Raw genomic sequence first — 15705 nt, forward strand, 5'->3', positions numbered from 1 at the left:
TAGTTCTCACGTTTGTGAGAAAAAAGTGGGTTTTTCTCACCAAAAAAAAAAAAAAAAAGTGTTGCTGTTGTAGAGGCTTAAAGCCTGGCTTTCCTTTTACTGTAACCATATAGAATAGCTAGGTACTACGCACCTACAGTGCTTACTCAGTACCTTTTGCAGCCTGATCTGCTTTTCTTGCACAACTGAACTACCAGTCTTCTACATAGATGTGAAGGAAAACAGAATTGGCACTTTGGTCCGTGGATTTAGTCTTCTAATGCAAAGCCAGCCAACGACTGTGGAAGTATTGTGTCCTTCTTACAGATGAGGAATGAAAGTCTGAGTGGGATTTAGATAACCTCAGTGAAACCCGTGCATGATGGAGATAGAATTGGAAAAGAATGTTTTAGAAAGGGAATATTCATAATCTGTTTAAATAACCTATAATTTTAGTGATCAGACTTAACAGAACTAGAAGTTGACTTGAGTCATTTTGACAAGAGCTGATGAGGACGGCCTTGTCCCACCACTTCTCTCAGTGATCATGGTAACCAGCATCTCAGACAGGAGAAAAAGGGTCAACACTAACAAAAACACACAGGCACATACTATATAGGCAGCACACCTTAAGTACAAGCAGAAGGTAAAAGGTTTTAGAATTAAGTAAGCTTGTTGGTAACCCATGAAAATCAGTAAAATGGAGGGATGTGATTAAAAAACAGTGTTCATTTTTATGTTACCAAACTGAATTTTCAACAGAACACCTTTGAATTCATTAGTTTAGAACTGCTTTTAATTTGGTGTTTCCCTTGAGAGCCATTATATTTTTCTACTGTCAGCCTGATATTGAGGAAAAAAAGAAAACTGGCAGATGTGGCGTTTTCATCTAGTGTGCTTCATAGTTAAAAACAGCATTAACTGCTATTCACAAGCAGAGCATTACTTTTAATAATCCATCACAACTATTAAGTAGTTTAAATAAACTTAGTTTCAAAGATTGCTGCCATGTAGAGCTAACGTATTTTTTCTTGTTCATTATAATCCTTCTGTGTCACAAAAGGATGCATATGTGTGTTGGTGTTTTGTTTTTCTTTCTTTTTTTTTTTTTTTTTTGTAATACACCCACTTAAAAAGTATTGAAAAATCTTTAACAAAGAGAATTTTTTAAAAAATCTATATAGATGTCTGGAAAAAACAGCATTTCATATTGTTCTTACAGTATTTTATACTTCTGCTCCTGATGTGACTATATATAGTTTACAGCCTCATTTACTTTAATGCGCTACCTGAATAACATAATCATAGCAATAACTATGGTATAGGGTTGTAAGGTGCATGAACCGCTAATGCTTTCTGACAATTTAAATGACTTGTTCATAAAATGTTCTTTTAATAATAGTGGTAAAGCTTTTAGCACTAGATGTCAAAAATGCGAAGAATATTGGCTTTTTCAAGTGTTATTTCTTTTCTAGCTAAAGTGTGTTTTAATAATAAATAGCACCAAAAGCCAAGGTTATGTGGCTCGTCTGTATGGCAGGATCCAAGCAGAAGACTCTTGCCGCATATGCAAACAGCTTGACCTCTGTCTGCACAGTTATGTAACATCCTTAATCTGTTTACTATTTCTTTGTTTAGTTTAACAAGATGTTTCTTTTATCAGGAAAGGTCAGTATAACCTGCAGAAAAAAATAACATCACAATAGGTGCAATATTAGTCTGTCACTGCTTCATAAAGCTCTCCCTGGTAAAAAGGACTATGCCTTTGTATTGTAAATTGAGCAGACTTGTACCACCAAAGACCAGCTTTTCCAAAGGGAGGTGTGCTGGGAAGTCAATCAAAGGCCAGGCAACTGCTGAGAAAAAAGAAACAAAAAAAGAAAAAAAAAAAGATAAAACCCAAGTAAGTGTGGTTTCCAGTTAAGCATCTTCAGGAATATATTTCTTTCTGTATCTCCAGGTTATTTGGTGTTACAGGAAACTGTGCTGCCTGCAGTAAGCTCATACCTGCTTTTGAGATGGTGATGAGAGCAAAGGACAATGTTTATCACCTGGACTGTTTTGCATGTCAACTTTGTAATCAGAGGTAAGAGAATTTCTTGGGTCTGTTCCATAAGCTAAGTGCTAATTCGGCACTAGTGTGAGCATACATTCAAGTGAAGAGGAAACATCTACCAGTAGTGGAAACCCAACACTGAGAGTAAGACCTGGAACTTTTCCTGGGACTGATACAGAAAATCTTTCATGACCTTGGCCAGAAAACTTTTTGTGCCTCAAATCCCGCATCAATAAAAAAGAGTAATATTACTCCCTCTCCTTCAAAAGGCTGTCAAGTTTAATTAATTAATATTTATAAAGGACTTTGAGATCCTTTTCTGCAGAAGAGCATAGCAGTACCATTTGTCATTATTACATTAATTTCACTTTAATTTTTCATTTTTATGACATTTATTTCTTTTAAAGTACATGTTGTTTCTTCCTGTTGCTAGAACTGTAATCATTTAAAATTAAAAGATGTTGTTCCCACCATTTTCTCTGTAGCAGCACTGGACTTCTTGTGTTCCGTTTTTATTTCCATATCCTAACTGTAGGTTATAAAAATCCCAAGGATCCAAACCCGACACTTTGTTCTGAAGCATCACCCATAAGTTAGAGTTGCAGAACAAATGTCAAAAATGATAGAATTGTAACAGCTGAATTTTTCAGAGGTAAATACAGCTGAATTTATAGCAACTACATGCAGAGTAGTGACCAAATCCTGTCAGAGATTTCACGAGAGCTCCATTTCTGACTCCACGAGAGCTGCTAGCAGCTTTGCCAATGACTTCTGTGAAGCCTAGGAAATGAGAGAACCAGTTATGTCCATTCCTTAATGCACCTATTATTTGCAGTTATTTTTCAGTTATTACATGATCCTATTTAGAGTTTTATAGCGTTAATATTTTTTTTCATTTTCAGGTGGGAAGAAACACGATGTACATTTCTAGGGAAGAAACAAAAATTAGGAAGATAGTAGTCTAACATGACAAAGTTAGATACAGCTCTAAATAAGCTGTGCTAACACACATTGTCCTACAATGTATTATTTTGTAACACTGTAGTCATTTAAAAATCAAACATCCCTAAAGAACCATAAAATGTACAGCTGCTAATAAGTGTAGCACACTACAATTACGCTCTTTAAAAAAAGCCAAATTGACCTTTTTCATCATGTTGCATGGGAAATTAAAATACCAGGCAAGTAATAACCACTGCTTAAACTATATAATAATGCAAAGTAATTATAGGTTCTAATGCTATTTAAAGTCCTATATCAATTTTGTCTTGCCACAGAAATAAGAGGCTGTATTCAGAGTAAGGCAGGCTGAGCCTTCTGTAGTACTGACTTAAGTAAGACACATGCACACTCCTAGGTTTCGTTTCTTAAACCCTTCACATCCCTGTTTTTTTCAAACCACAGTTCTAGTATCATTATTAAAGCACCTAATATATTTCTGTTGTTCGCTTCATTTATTACATGCCATAATGGGGCTGCATATCTTTAGAGTTGGTTATGCACAATTAGCACTTAGTTATTGTCTTGTCACTTCAGCCCATACAAGACAAACTTCTATAATGTAAGAACTCAGCCAATCTTCATCAGTCAAGCAAAGCAGACAATGTTTGTTACCCAGAGTGCAAAAGATTTTCATCATCGTTAGCACTCTTGGATCTGAGGAAGTGAACTTTCTTTTTCTCCTCGCCCCCCTCCACAAAAAAGAGAAGCTGTTGAGATTATTTTTTATATTCCTTTTTTACCATTACAAGTGTGAATTAATGTACAATTACACTTTGCATCTAATATACATCATGCAGTGCCCTAGGGCCACTGAGCTACCTTTTGTTTGATTTTTACTTCTTATGTAATTTGGTTGAAGGGTTGCCTAAATTGTCTTATAGGAGTCTTAGGCTGGGAACAAAAGCATTGATTTACCTGAAATACAGTCTAGTTCATCTAGTCAAGACAGGGAGCAGTTCCAGAAGTTTCAAGAAATTCTCAAAATTGGCCCTATCCTGATCATATTGCAATAGCTCTCATGGAGCCTAGTAAGACAGACTGCCTGTAGAGTACCTTTCTTCCTCACAATTTGGGGCTAATGGCACTCTGAAGAATAAATTTCATTGTTTTTTATCATAAATCCTGTTTCATGGATGCTCCAACATAGCTCTTCTGCAGTTCCTATGACAAAACACCCCACTGATGACATTCTCTCATTAATAAATAGCTTTAAATCTTTTGGTTTTCATTACTTGTATAACAATAAAACCCAAAAATGCTAGACACCTGACCCATCACCAGTTTTGGAAGCCTTTTTTTATATCTACTATGAAACCTCTTTTTTCTTTTAAACTTAATCTTGTCAGTCACCATGCTATTAATAATTTCTGTTGTCCTTCTCAGGATCCTGTTTTAATTCCTCTAGTTAAGCTAATCAAAACCAAACAGCAGATTCTGAGTAAAGATGAGTTTGTAAGATAGCATTTTAACTTACTTTATTCCATGCTGCCCCTTTGTATGCAAAACAATGTTATTGAGGGGTTTTAGATTTGCTTTTTCCTCTCACTCCAGCCACTATCCCTAATGTGTAATTTATCTGTTAATATAGAGAATATTTTTATTTACAAACACATCAGTAATAGCCAAAAATCACCAAGAGAAGTAGCAAGGCTTACCAGCTATTGTAAGACCTGTATGTTTGACCTTATTGCCCACCTTCATGTTCTCTCCTCTTATTAAATTTTAAATCGTTTGGGTCATTCTTTATACCAATAAAAGTGCAACATATTTTGAGTACTACTGCAGAGTATATAAGGCTCTATGTTCAGTTCCATGTTTCAGATCTTCACTTATCCACCATTCAGGTTTTTTTCCTAACAGAGTATGTGCAATGTCCATGAGTAGACTAAATCATTTCTTCAGCTTGCATTACTTTGGTTTTGCTTTTGGTACTTTTGGTACTTCTGACGTTCTGTCCTTGGTTGCTCCTTCCAGTCCCTTCTGCCTTCCAAGCTAGCAAATAATTATATTAACTCGCATCACACCAGTCCTTGGGGCAGCCTGTTCTTCGGGCTTGCTATTGCATGACCCTCATAGTCCTACTCTTCAAACAGTTGATCCTGGCCCAGTGAGAGGGAGGCCTGGCATTTTTGCCTAGTGCTTTTTGTGAAAGATTTAGTGATTTTTCTGCTTTTATGTACAAGTTCACTGTTTTCTTTATTACTTTTGAGTATCTACAACTCACCATCCAGCTCAAGTCTTATTGTGGATGGTAGTTAGACCCTCTGGATTTCAGGGGACTTTTGTTTTGGCCATGAACTCTGTCTCTGAACTGACTCATAACGAGCCTGTCCCCTCTTACTGGCCTCCTGAAGGCTACATTTTCCGAGTGAGAAGAAAAACGCATTGTCTCACATACTGTAATCTAGGAAGACAGACTGTAGACAGGACTGTAGACATAGACAGGACTGAAAGAGATCTCCTGAGCCACCAAGTCTAGTCCCCTGGTGTCAAATAGGCACTGTCTCATATTTTCACTTTCATAAAGCTATTCAGCTCTAGGATCTAATTGCTCCATCCAGCCATTTTTTGACATATTTTCCCCATTTTTTCTTGATACTGATGCTTAAAGCTGTAGGGATTTTGTGAATATTAAGCTCTTCTTCTAGCCTAAAGGTTTTAGCGTGCCCTTATCTTTCATGTCTCTGTCCACCTTACTCCTAATTTGAAGTTTTTCCATCTCCTAAATACCTGCAGAGCTTAGTGACAGTCATCTTAATGGTGTGAGTGCTTCCCTTTCTTCTCTGTAAACAAATTCCTCCTCTGAAGCACTTAACCTCATGTTGGCAGTAGCCTTAATACAGTTAATTTCTGCAGAAAATTTAAAGGAAAAAAAAAAAGGAAACCACTGGAAAAATAAACCTGTAAACAGACACTGCCTTTCACACTTTGTCAGGTTGCATGTGTGTGACTAGCAAAATGGAGTGGAAAATCTTGTGAGTGGGCTCAGCTGTATCTTCGCTTGACACTTTTGACTACAGCGATGATGTCAGTCTGCCTTTGGCTTTCCCACTTTCCGGAGTTTCTGTGTCCTTCCTTTCACTCTCTGTCGGCTGCTTTAGCAGCTTGTTCCATACTTCTGTGATATTTTCTCTCTGCCGTTTGAAGTCAACTCAGGATATGGTTTAAAACCCCCATCTGCTATCACTGAGGGGAGTTTAAATCAACTGTTCTATCCTTCTATCCAAAAAAGCCTTTCTTTTAATGGAAATTGGACTGAAAATGGTTATACACTCATTCAAACTTCTGTCCTGATGTAGCTGTGAACACTTACCTCCAGTATAAACTGTAAAATGCCGTCACAATGCCATCTTTGTTCTCTGTCAAGCCAGGGGGAGGGAATGCAATGCCAGGGACATCGTTACTTCAAGCACCAACATTAAATTTTTGCATGACTGATCATTTTATAAATTCTAAAGACCTGAATACTGCTTATTTTCAATGAGTGTCTCTAAATTTAGAATAAAAATGAATACATTTTCCATACCTGCTTTTAAAAAAACCGTAAATGAAAAGTGCACACGAAGTTGAGGTTTGTTGCTGTAAATTGAACTAGAATTCTGTGTGTGTATATATTACATTGTACTGGTAAAAATATACAAACCCAGGCGCAGCTCCCACTTTCCAACCTTTGACAATAAATGGACATTTTGACAGAACCCTGGAATTAGTAAACCATAGCTGTGGACTGATGAACTGTGACGTAAAAGACTGGCTTTGTTCTCTTAGTGATGCAAACAGATTAATATTAATTTGAGTTATACTAGAAACTCAAAGCAGCTTTAAAAAAAAGAGGAAGGGAGGAAAAGCAGAGGACAAGTTACACCACTGATTGCACAGAGCAGGGGGGAAAGGAGTGGGTATCGTGGGTTTGAGCTTTTTTAGTCCTGGAGGAAATCAATTAAATGCTTCCAGATTTTCATTCTACAACAACAAGGATCTGACATTACCAGAGGAGTCACTTCACACATAGCCATCTTTGGTCATAGTGGTATTTCTCTTGCTTTCTTAAGAGGTTTTCAGTACCTCGACACACGTTCTGTATATCAGAAAAGATGACAGACAGCAGTGAGATCTCTGTAAATATCTGTCTGAACAATGAAATAGCTATTTTTCAAAATGGAAGTTTTATATTTCTTGCGATTAGTCTAGGCACACCTTCTCCTTCCAAACAAGGTGATAACAGAGGTCATTTTGTAATGCAAATGGCCTTACTTTTGCCATTGTAAAATATGAAAGGAGTTTTAGGATGTAGGTTAATTATAATGGTCATTCTACTAATGTCACAGTCGTGTCAAAAGTACTATTATCAATTTATGGTGGTAAATCCAATCTGGCATGTTAATGCAGCCTATTGTATATTTTCTTCTGTTCATCTTGCATGCCTATTAAATAAACTGGGTGAGGGTTTTAGGGAAGGCTGAAGACTACCATCTGCCTGCTAGAAGAATAATAGTTCTGCTTTGTTATATACTCCTAACCCAGTGGCATCTTAATATGCTCCTTGACTCCATTTGATATACATGCCCAAACTGCGCCCTGATTTACGTCCAATGCCAATTCCATAAAAAAAACCCAAACAACAAACAACAAAACACTTGCCAGAGGTGGAAGGCTAAGCTTGAATTTACCTTTCCCTTTTAAAGCTAAGCCAGGTTTAAATCCTGGAGTGTGCAAACCTGACCTGAAGTAGTTGCAAGATTTAGCTCTTTGACTTCAGAAGAGGCTAAATCTGCTTTTCAGAGTCAAATAAGGTTGAAAGTGTGGATGGACGGTATTTGTCATACTTCATCTGTCTACTTGCCATGTCTCATTGTACTTGGGAGCTAGCATGCCATGTTTATGTGTTTCACCTGGTTCTTACCTCTTTGTCACCTAACGAGTGCATAATTCACACATTTAATACCCAGGGGCACATGCAAGCCTCACCATCAGTCTTTGCCAATGTGTTTCAGTCACTGAACTTGCTCAATACGAAAATGTTTGCAGAATTTGGACCGTAAGTATCACAAGTAATGGGTTTCCCCCAAGGCACAGAGTACCAGCACGCAAACAGCTCTAGATGAACCCAGAGAGTGTCTCACCATGCAGACAGACCCCCACCCCACAGGTTATCACACAGCCAAGCGTGTCTAGACGGGACACTGGCAGCCTCTCCACAAGACAGCTGTACACTTGGAAGGTAAATGATTTGTGGAACTGTGTATGTTTAAAGCCATTCATGCATAAAGCTGTCAAATGCCATGTAGACATAGGTAGAGCATTTCTGGCTCGACATATTAACATAGCAAAACTAAAAGGCATTGACACTTTTTATTGGGAAAGGTATCCTGACTCCCTCATGTAGCTGGTGCAGTTTAATTCAAGCCGTGGCACTTCTCTGAGGGCTGAGAAACAAAATCTTTCAGGCAGGCTTTTGATGCAAACAATATTACACGAAATCACATATGAAAGTATTGCTGTGCAAGTGAATTGCACTTCAGCAGTGTATTTTTCATTTACTAAATACTTCTAAGAAATTAGTCTGCTAAGCTCTGTATTACACTGGAACACAGAGGAATAGGTAGCTGAATAACACTCACAGTTCACAGTGAGTGCTTTCTGCTGTGCGAACAGAGGTGATTGTGTCACCCACCAGTGCCTGACCTGCAAGAACAGACACACTGCTGGGCAGTAACCCTCTGATGTGGTGGGCACTGCCAGCCGGACATCTCCCACTCAGTACCCAGCAGTAGTCATTGGGCAAACTGTAATGGAGTGACTGATTTGTCACAATACATAACTTCCCCTGCTTTAGCCCATATTAATCCATATGTTCATTTAAGAGAAACTAAGAAGGGCTATTTTTTCACTTTTTTTAAAAAAAATGACTTCTTTGGGAAAAACACTTTTACATATTGGCACTGGTTAAGACTCCTTTATCTAATCTGGTAAGATGCACAAAAGAATTTTTGTCAGCATTGCTGTCAGTGGACAAAAATACAAAAGATGGAAACTAGAGAAACCACGAAAGAACTTCATTGCTTTAAGAACTCTGTATTTCAACATACCTTCTCAAAATACTTTTGTGTTGTTAGTAACCTAATATATCAGGATTGGGGTGGGAAGGATAGCAGGAACCTGTAAACGCTATGAAAGTCTTGACCATAAATAACTTAAAAGATTTCGGGATCATTCCATAATCTCTATTTTCAATCATCATCAGCAGCAGGCAGTAATCCTACAGAAAAAAAAAAAAAGTCCACAAATAAACAAACCAATTTTCCTTTAAGAGCAGAGCTAATTCTTTTCAATCCACTTTTTTATTACACTATTTTCCCTCTATCTATTTAGCTAGCATAAGGATAAATTTCCAAAGCTACCCAGTTGGAAAATAAATGGGTTCACTGTTTGTCTAGCATTCCAATCTTCACAAATGTAAATCAGTCCAACTGCTACTCATTTAAACCTCCACCTTCACAAAACATTAAAGGACTGCTTTCCATACACAATTTAAACTGTGACAATTCACCAAGATTTCTGCTTGAACATCATTAGAAATTGACTATCTGATAAAGAGAGACCACTATCAGAGGTCAGGCGGGTCAACCTGTGTCATTTACGTAGTTTTACTGGGTCAACTACAGCAGGCACCACTATTTGAAGGTTAAATTGTTACAATTAAATACATATACAGCTATTCCCATAGCTACTCTGTTGTTAAATCTACCGTAAACAACACAAGCATTTATATCTGACCCTAATTGTGTCCAAGATGTCACCATTTGGAAATTATACAAAAAAGGACATTATAATCCGTTACACATTAAACAATACTTTATGTAGTGAGATCCATAATTAGCTGGTAGAAACTGGTTTCATTTATTCACATCAGTGTTAAGGGGTTCATTTAGGTTACTTTCTTTCATTTTAATTGGAATAATGCGAGCAGTGCCTCCCAATATATTTTATAGCTGGAGAGTTCACTATAAACAAAAGCATGTAACCCTGCCAAGGCAGTCACTAGGGAAACTCTTTTTCTATGCATTGGCCCTATTCACTTGCTCCCTAAGTATCTTCAAAAAGATTGGCTTTGGCAGGGGGAAGGGTTGAGGAGGGTGTCACTGAAGAGCCTTCTTAAATTCAAGCATACTGCTTAGCTGGAAAATCCCACTTTACTCGAAGTTTGAAGCCAGCCAGCCAGGAGCATTAACGTTATGTGATTTTCCTACTCATCAAAGAAAATCAAATGAAATATCTCAGTAGCGTTTTGTAGCAATCAGATCATTCTGATGCACATAATAGTATAACAAGGTAGGTATACTGATACCATAAGAGAGAAAATAGTTAGCTGAGTAACTATAATCAACTCCTACTGGAAAAAAGAAAAAGGTTTCTCTGCGTGCCTGCCTGTGTGTCTCTAGATTGCACTACAATATATGTAAAGTTGTGTGTATGCTAGGAACAGTTCTCAAAACCACCAGTTTAAATAAATTCTGGTAAAATATCCAACTGGAATGTAACGAGAAATTCTTAGTGGTACCCCTGCGTAAGACAAATGTTAACGTATCGCAGATGGGCTTCTCACTGTATACAATCACTTTCTTTTCCTTCTGATTTGCATCAAAGCAGGACATCTACTTTTCACTCAACTCAGTAGCCTGGGATTTTATTCTTTTTTTATCTGTGTGCTAGTGACCTGATCCAAGACTCCCACATTCTTTGGTGGACTTTGAATGACATCTTTGGCTGGGGAAGCAAAGCACTTGAATGCACTAGATTTTGTTGAAAGCTCAGGATTAATTCTGATACCAGAGCAATTCCTTTGCTGGGCTTTCACATACGTGCACATGTGTCTATGAGCACTGCGACAGACAGCAAAGGTGTTAGCTGTGCAGTCAGGACAAAAACATCGTGAACACTTGCTGTACAATACCTATGTGTAAGATCGTATCACACCATTCATCCTGAAACTACCTTTTTTCTTCCTTTATTATTATAATTTCAGATTTTGCGTTGGAGACAAATTTTTCCTGAAGAACAACATGATTCTGTGCCAGACAGACTATGAGGAGGGTTTAATGAAAGAAGGTTATGCACCCCAGGTTCGCTGATCTGATGCCACACCATTAAGAATAAAAAGCACTATGTTCTTTTATCTTTTTTGCTCAACATGTATATAAGAAATGACACAGGAACCTACTGAATAGCATAGATATAGGGAGACAGAATGGTTGCGTGAAATAAAAGGCGGACTGCATCTGTATGTAGTGAAAATTGCTCCAGTTCAGAGTTGAATGTTAATTAAAAAGGTACTGTACATACAGCTGGATTCTTTTTGCTTGCTCTTGGGGTTTTTGGTTTGTTTGGGTTTTTTGTTTCTTTTTGTGTCATTTGGCATGAGATGTTTATTTTGGACTATTGTATATAATGTATTGTAATATTTGAAGCACAAATGTAATACAGTTTTATTGTGTTACCATTTGTGTTCCTGTTTGCTTCTTTGTATTGTTGCATTTAGTACAATCAGTGTCTAAACTTACTGTATATTTATGCTTTCTGTATCTACCAGCTATTTTAAATGAGCTGTATCTTTCTAGTAAAAAGCATTAAAGAGCAAATCCCAACCATTATGTTACACTTAGAGCTTAAGAATACTGTTTACATTAAAACTGTTTAGAAAACTAATAACTCTAGCAGCACCTGCTGCTAATGATGCTATTGTTAAGGGTCTATCAGCACTTCTGTTATAAGCCTCTATTTTTCAGGGGTTAAGCATCTACTGTTTAATTGCATAGATTTTCCTCAAAGAGCACTTTTATTTTACTACAAAATTTTGAAAAACAAATCTGACCGGTTTGGGATATATTACAAAGGCTGCAAAAGTTAATGATTTTGGGTGCTGCTTTTCTGCCCCTTAGGCATTCAAAATGCCTGGATTTGATTTTTCATTTAGCTGGAATTTAAGCCCTAATGCAAACCAGTGCCTCTGGTTATCTTATTTTATATATATATAAAAATATAAATATATGTTATTTTTCTGAAATCATTTAATTTGGGGGGAGGGGGGTAAGGAAAGGGAGAGGACTTCTGTTTATATACATTCTAAAAATTTCTTAAAATTTGAGGGGTCTGTCTTCCTCTCTCTCTTTTTTGTTTTTCATTTTTTTTAATCAGGGCTTAACCCTAAAGTTTTCTGGGGCTGTGTCCTCAACACACCCTGGAAAAAAGTGAAAGTAGAAGGCACTGTAAACAGCCCCCTCTGAGGGTCTATTTACATTAAGGAAATGACCCCGAGCTGACACTAGGAGAGTGACTTCTTACTAATTACCCACCTCAGTGAGTGCTGAAGGTGATTTAAATGCTGATGTGGATGGGACAAAACTTTGAAATACCAATACAGAAAGTGAGAGCTACTACACTGGACTGCACAGGTACTTTGCTGTCCGTGCCAGCATCCTACAAGTTTGCCCCATCAATACTGGCAATTAAAATCCTTTTGACAGAGGTGGAGTCACTGCTGACAGGTACTGTTGGCAATCAGTCCACTTCTTAGGAGAGGTGGACCTCAGTTTTTAAAGCCATGAAGCTATAGCATCAGCCGGATGTCCCTAAGTGCTCATACCCCTGACAGAGCTTACAGGTGTTTGGCAAAGGAAAGCAGGATGAATGTTTAAAAAGTTGTTAAATGCATATTTAATTCTTTTCTGTTTGCCACTGTAATCTAGCTCACTGGGAAAACACTTAAGAAAACAACATTAAAGAAAAAAAAAAAGAAAAAAGAAAAAAAAGAAAGAAAAGAAACTCTCTATGCCCTATGTTGCTATGAAACTGAGCTCTTGTATTATTTAGACTAAGAGCCCTCACCATTGCTCAAGTTGAGTACTGTCCTTCCCTGCTCTTCCTGTGCTGTTGTGCGGTTTCAACATGTTTTTCCTGGAGATGGGGAAAGAAACATTGTAATACAGTGGGTGATTCTTCTAGCGTATGGTTTGGAGCGCACTGCACAGTGGCTTGACTTAAAAATGGATATTTAGTTCTAATGACTATTGTTACAGTGTGGTTTTGTTTCTGGCTGTGAACCGTTTTAAAAACACACATGGCTCACAAAACTTGACTTTGACTCATACAGGACCAGTAAGAAATGCAACAACTCCTCAGGATGTTCTTGCTAATTAGAAGAAGTAGCTCCACGTAGCTTTCCAAATGAAATTTAGCCCTATTTTGTGGACTATCTTCCTTCCTAAAGTCTCTCTTCCACTCCCTTCCACAGCCCCTTAATGTCTTTGGGACAGAGAAGCAGTTGATGTCAGAGGTACTATTAGGCTCTTCCAGATCTACTTCAAGTGCAATAAACAAGTTGTCCTTTCCATGAAGGTGAGGATGACCAGAAAGGGAAGAATCATATTATTTTATTTTGATTCCAATGTCAATTTTCTCCTCCAGCCTCTGTTTTGTCTTTCAGTTAGAAGCCAGACAGATCTCTTCTGTTTTCCATTAGTAGACTACAGATTGAATAGAAATCCCTGGTTCAGAAATAGGGCTGGGGAACAGGAAAGAAGGGACTTTGGTCCTGTCTTTGACGTGCTGTAAGCTCGGGCAAGTCACTCAACTTCTCTGTGCCTCAGTTGCCCCTGTCTGATGAATGGGGCTAATGCATACACTGCTTTTGTAAAGCATTTTTGGCTCTTCAGAAAACCAAGAGCTATGCATGCAAATGTTACTAGTAGCGTTAGGACATTCTGGGAGAAGCAGAGCATTCTTCTGTGCAGTAGGAAACCACAGATCTGAGTTAGGAGAGCCCCAAAACCAACTAGGCCTGTGGAAGGCTTTGCTGGGGATGAAGGCAGCGACATGCTCATAGTGCTGTAAATGCTAAAGCTCGCTCTCATAACCAAAACCTGCCGCTGCTCAGCCCTCTATGGGGTAAATGCATAGAGCGTAATGGGAGAATAGTGGCATGTCATTACATGCCACGCTACTCATATGTGCATGTTTTCTGACATATGCTCAAAATAGGGAAGAGGAGCGTGGTCCTGCTATGGAGAAAAAAATAGTCTCGTGATACTATCAACTATAATTGATGTAAAGATAAAAAAAAAGTTGATATGCTTATTCGAAGTGCTGCAATGGTATGGCACTGCTTTGAGCACTTTAAGCTCATATATCTCATTCATATACATAACTAACATTTGTATGTAGAGGATACAGTATAAACTTGGATTTGATGTAGGGCAAAGATCAATTACACATTTTCCTGTATGTCAAACTTCCATCTTGCCTGGCTGTTAAAATAATAACTGGGAGCTGAAATATTTACTGGAAACATTTACAACTCCAATAAAGTATAATATCATAAGACAATATTGAAGAGAGATTATCTGCCAGGCCGCTTTATTGATCTTTTTGACAGAGGCCTAGACCATTCCTTTGGGTTACTTTTAGTTATCTACCTTAGGTTCCCGTCACCGCTGCGTGTGTCAACATGCTCTGTCTGCATACAGTGAAGTGTTCGGCTAGTGACCATTGCTCAGTGTATGCTCATTTGCCAGGCAGGAATGCTTCCACTTGTGTCTCCTGTCTTTAGGGTATTTTATCTCTATCTGTACATATCTGTATCTAAGTTTAGCCAGACAAAAGTTATAATAATAATAATTTAAAAAATGCATTGTTCTTGGGTTGCTGTTTTTTAAGCCACATAGCAAAGTACAAATTATCAAACCTTGATTTTCAACTGTAGAAAGATCCTCTGCCAACCACAACCTGCTGCGTCTGTTATCTGTCGTGACTAGTAATGAGTTAAGACAGTCTGGATTCTGCAGACGCAGTGACCAGGGCTAAAAGTCTCTGATCTGTTTCATAATTGTATTTTTATCGTTTAACATATTTTCTGAGGGGTTTTTTAAGCACACCTTCTTGCGTCTTCCTACCCTCCCAAAATGCTCAAATTTATGCTCATGTAATGTAAATAAAGAAAAAATCATCCAGCAACCCCTCAGATGTTCCTAATTGCCTACACATAGAATGACATGAGGAAAATATATTGCAAAGTGGTCAGTGAGAAGGGAGACTGTGGGAAAAAGAAAAAAACCAAACAGGGACTGTTGCAAGGTTTCACCTGTACAGACAAAGTACTTTAAAGGCTTTTTCAACATAATATACAGCAGCTTCTTATAATTTTCTCAGCAGTAGGTAGTTTACAGTCATCTGTACCTAGAACAAATCTTGTCAAAAATAAAGGTCTGTAGTGATTGCTGGGTATAATTTTATACATTTAGCTGATTCTTCTGAAAGCTTCCACTGTGCTGCTGTTGTCAGACTAAATTACCAATTTAGCCATTTGTTGTTTAATGAATAAAAAACTCCTATGGCATTGGAGATGTTGTGGTTTCAATAAAGCAAAAGCTTTATCAACTCAAACTACAGAAAGCAAAGTGTGTACTGTATATAAGAACAGTGTTTTTATTTTTTTAAATACCACTTTAGACAAAAAAAAGCCAATTACATATTCACTTACTACATTTCTCCTACTTCAGTCCAATGATGCAGACCAAAGCCGTTTACTGTTCAGTACCTTACAAAAGGAAGCCAAAATACATATGTGCAAGGTAACAGGCCATTAGCACAAATGTGTTCCCAGTAAAAATCTT

The 15705-nt window shown here is 37.7% G+C and overlaps 1 protein-coding gene across 3 annotated transcripts in view; it reads left to right on the forward strand.

The window, feature by feature from the left end:
* The window catches only part of LMO3 (LIM domain only 3), a 61316-nt gene extending 45841 nt beyond the window's left edge, over positions 1-15475 (forward strand). For all 3 annotated transcript variants that reach the window (XM_005440822.3, XM_005440823.3, XM_055712111.1), the window contains 2 exons: positions 1940-2065; positions 11064-15475. In XM_005440822.3, coding sequence (XP_005440879.1) covers positions 1940-2065; positions 11064-11169 — 232 coding nt within the window. In that variant the 3' untranslated portion in view covers positions 11170-15475. The remainder of the gene's footprint in view (positions 1-1939; positions 2066-11063) is intronic.
* Positions 15476-15705: the final 230 nt, after the last annotated feature.

Source organism: Falco cherrug, chromosome 5 (assembly GCF_023634085.1).
Source record: "Falco cherrug isolate bFalChe1 chromosome 5, bFalChe1.pri, whole genome shotgun sequence".
In the NCBI taxonomy this organism is placed as follows: domain Eukaryota; kingdom Metazoa; phylum Chordata; class Aves; order Falconiformes; family Falconidae; genus Falco; species Falco cherrug.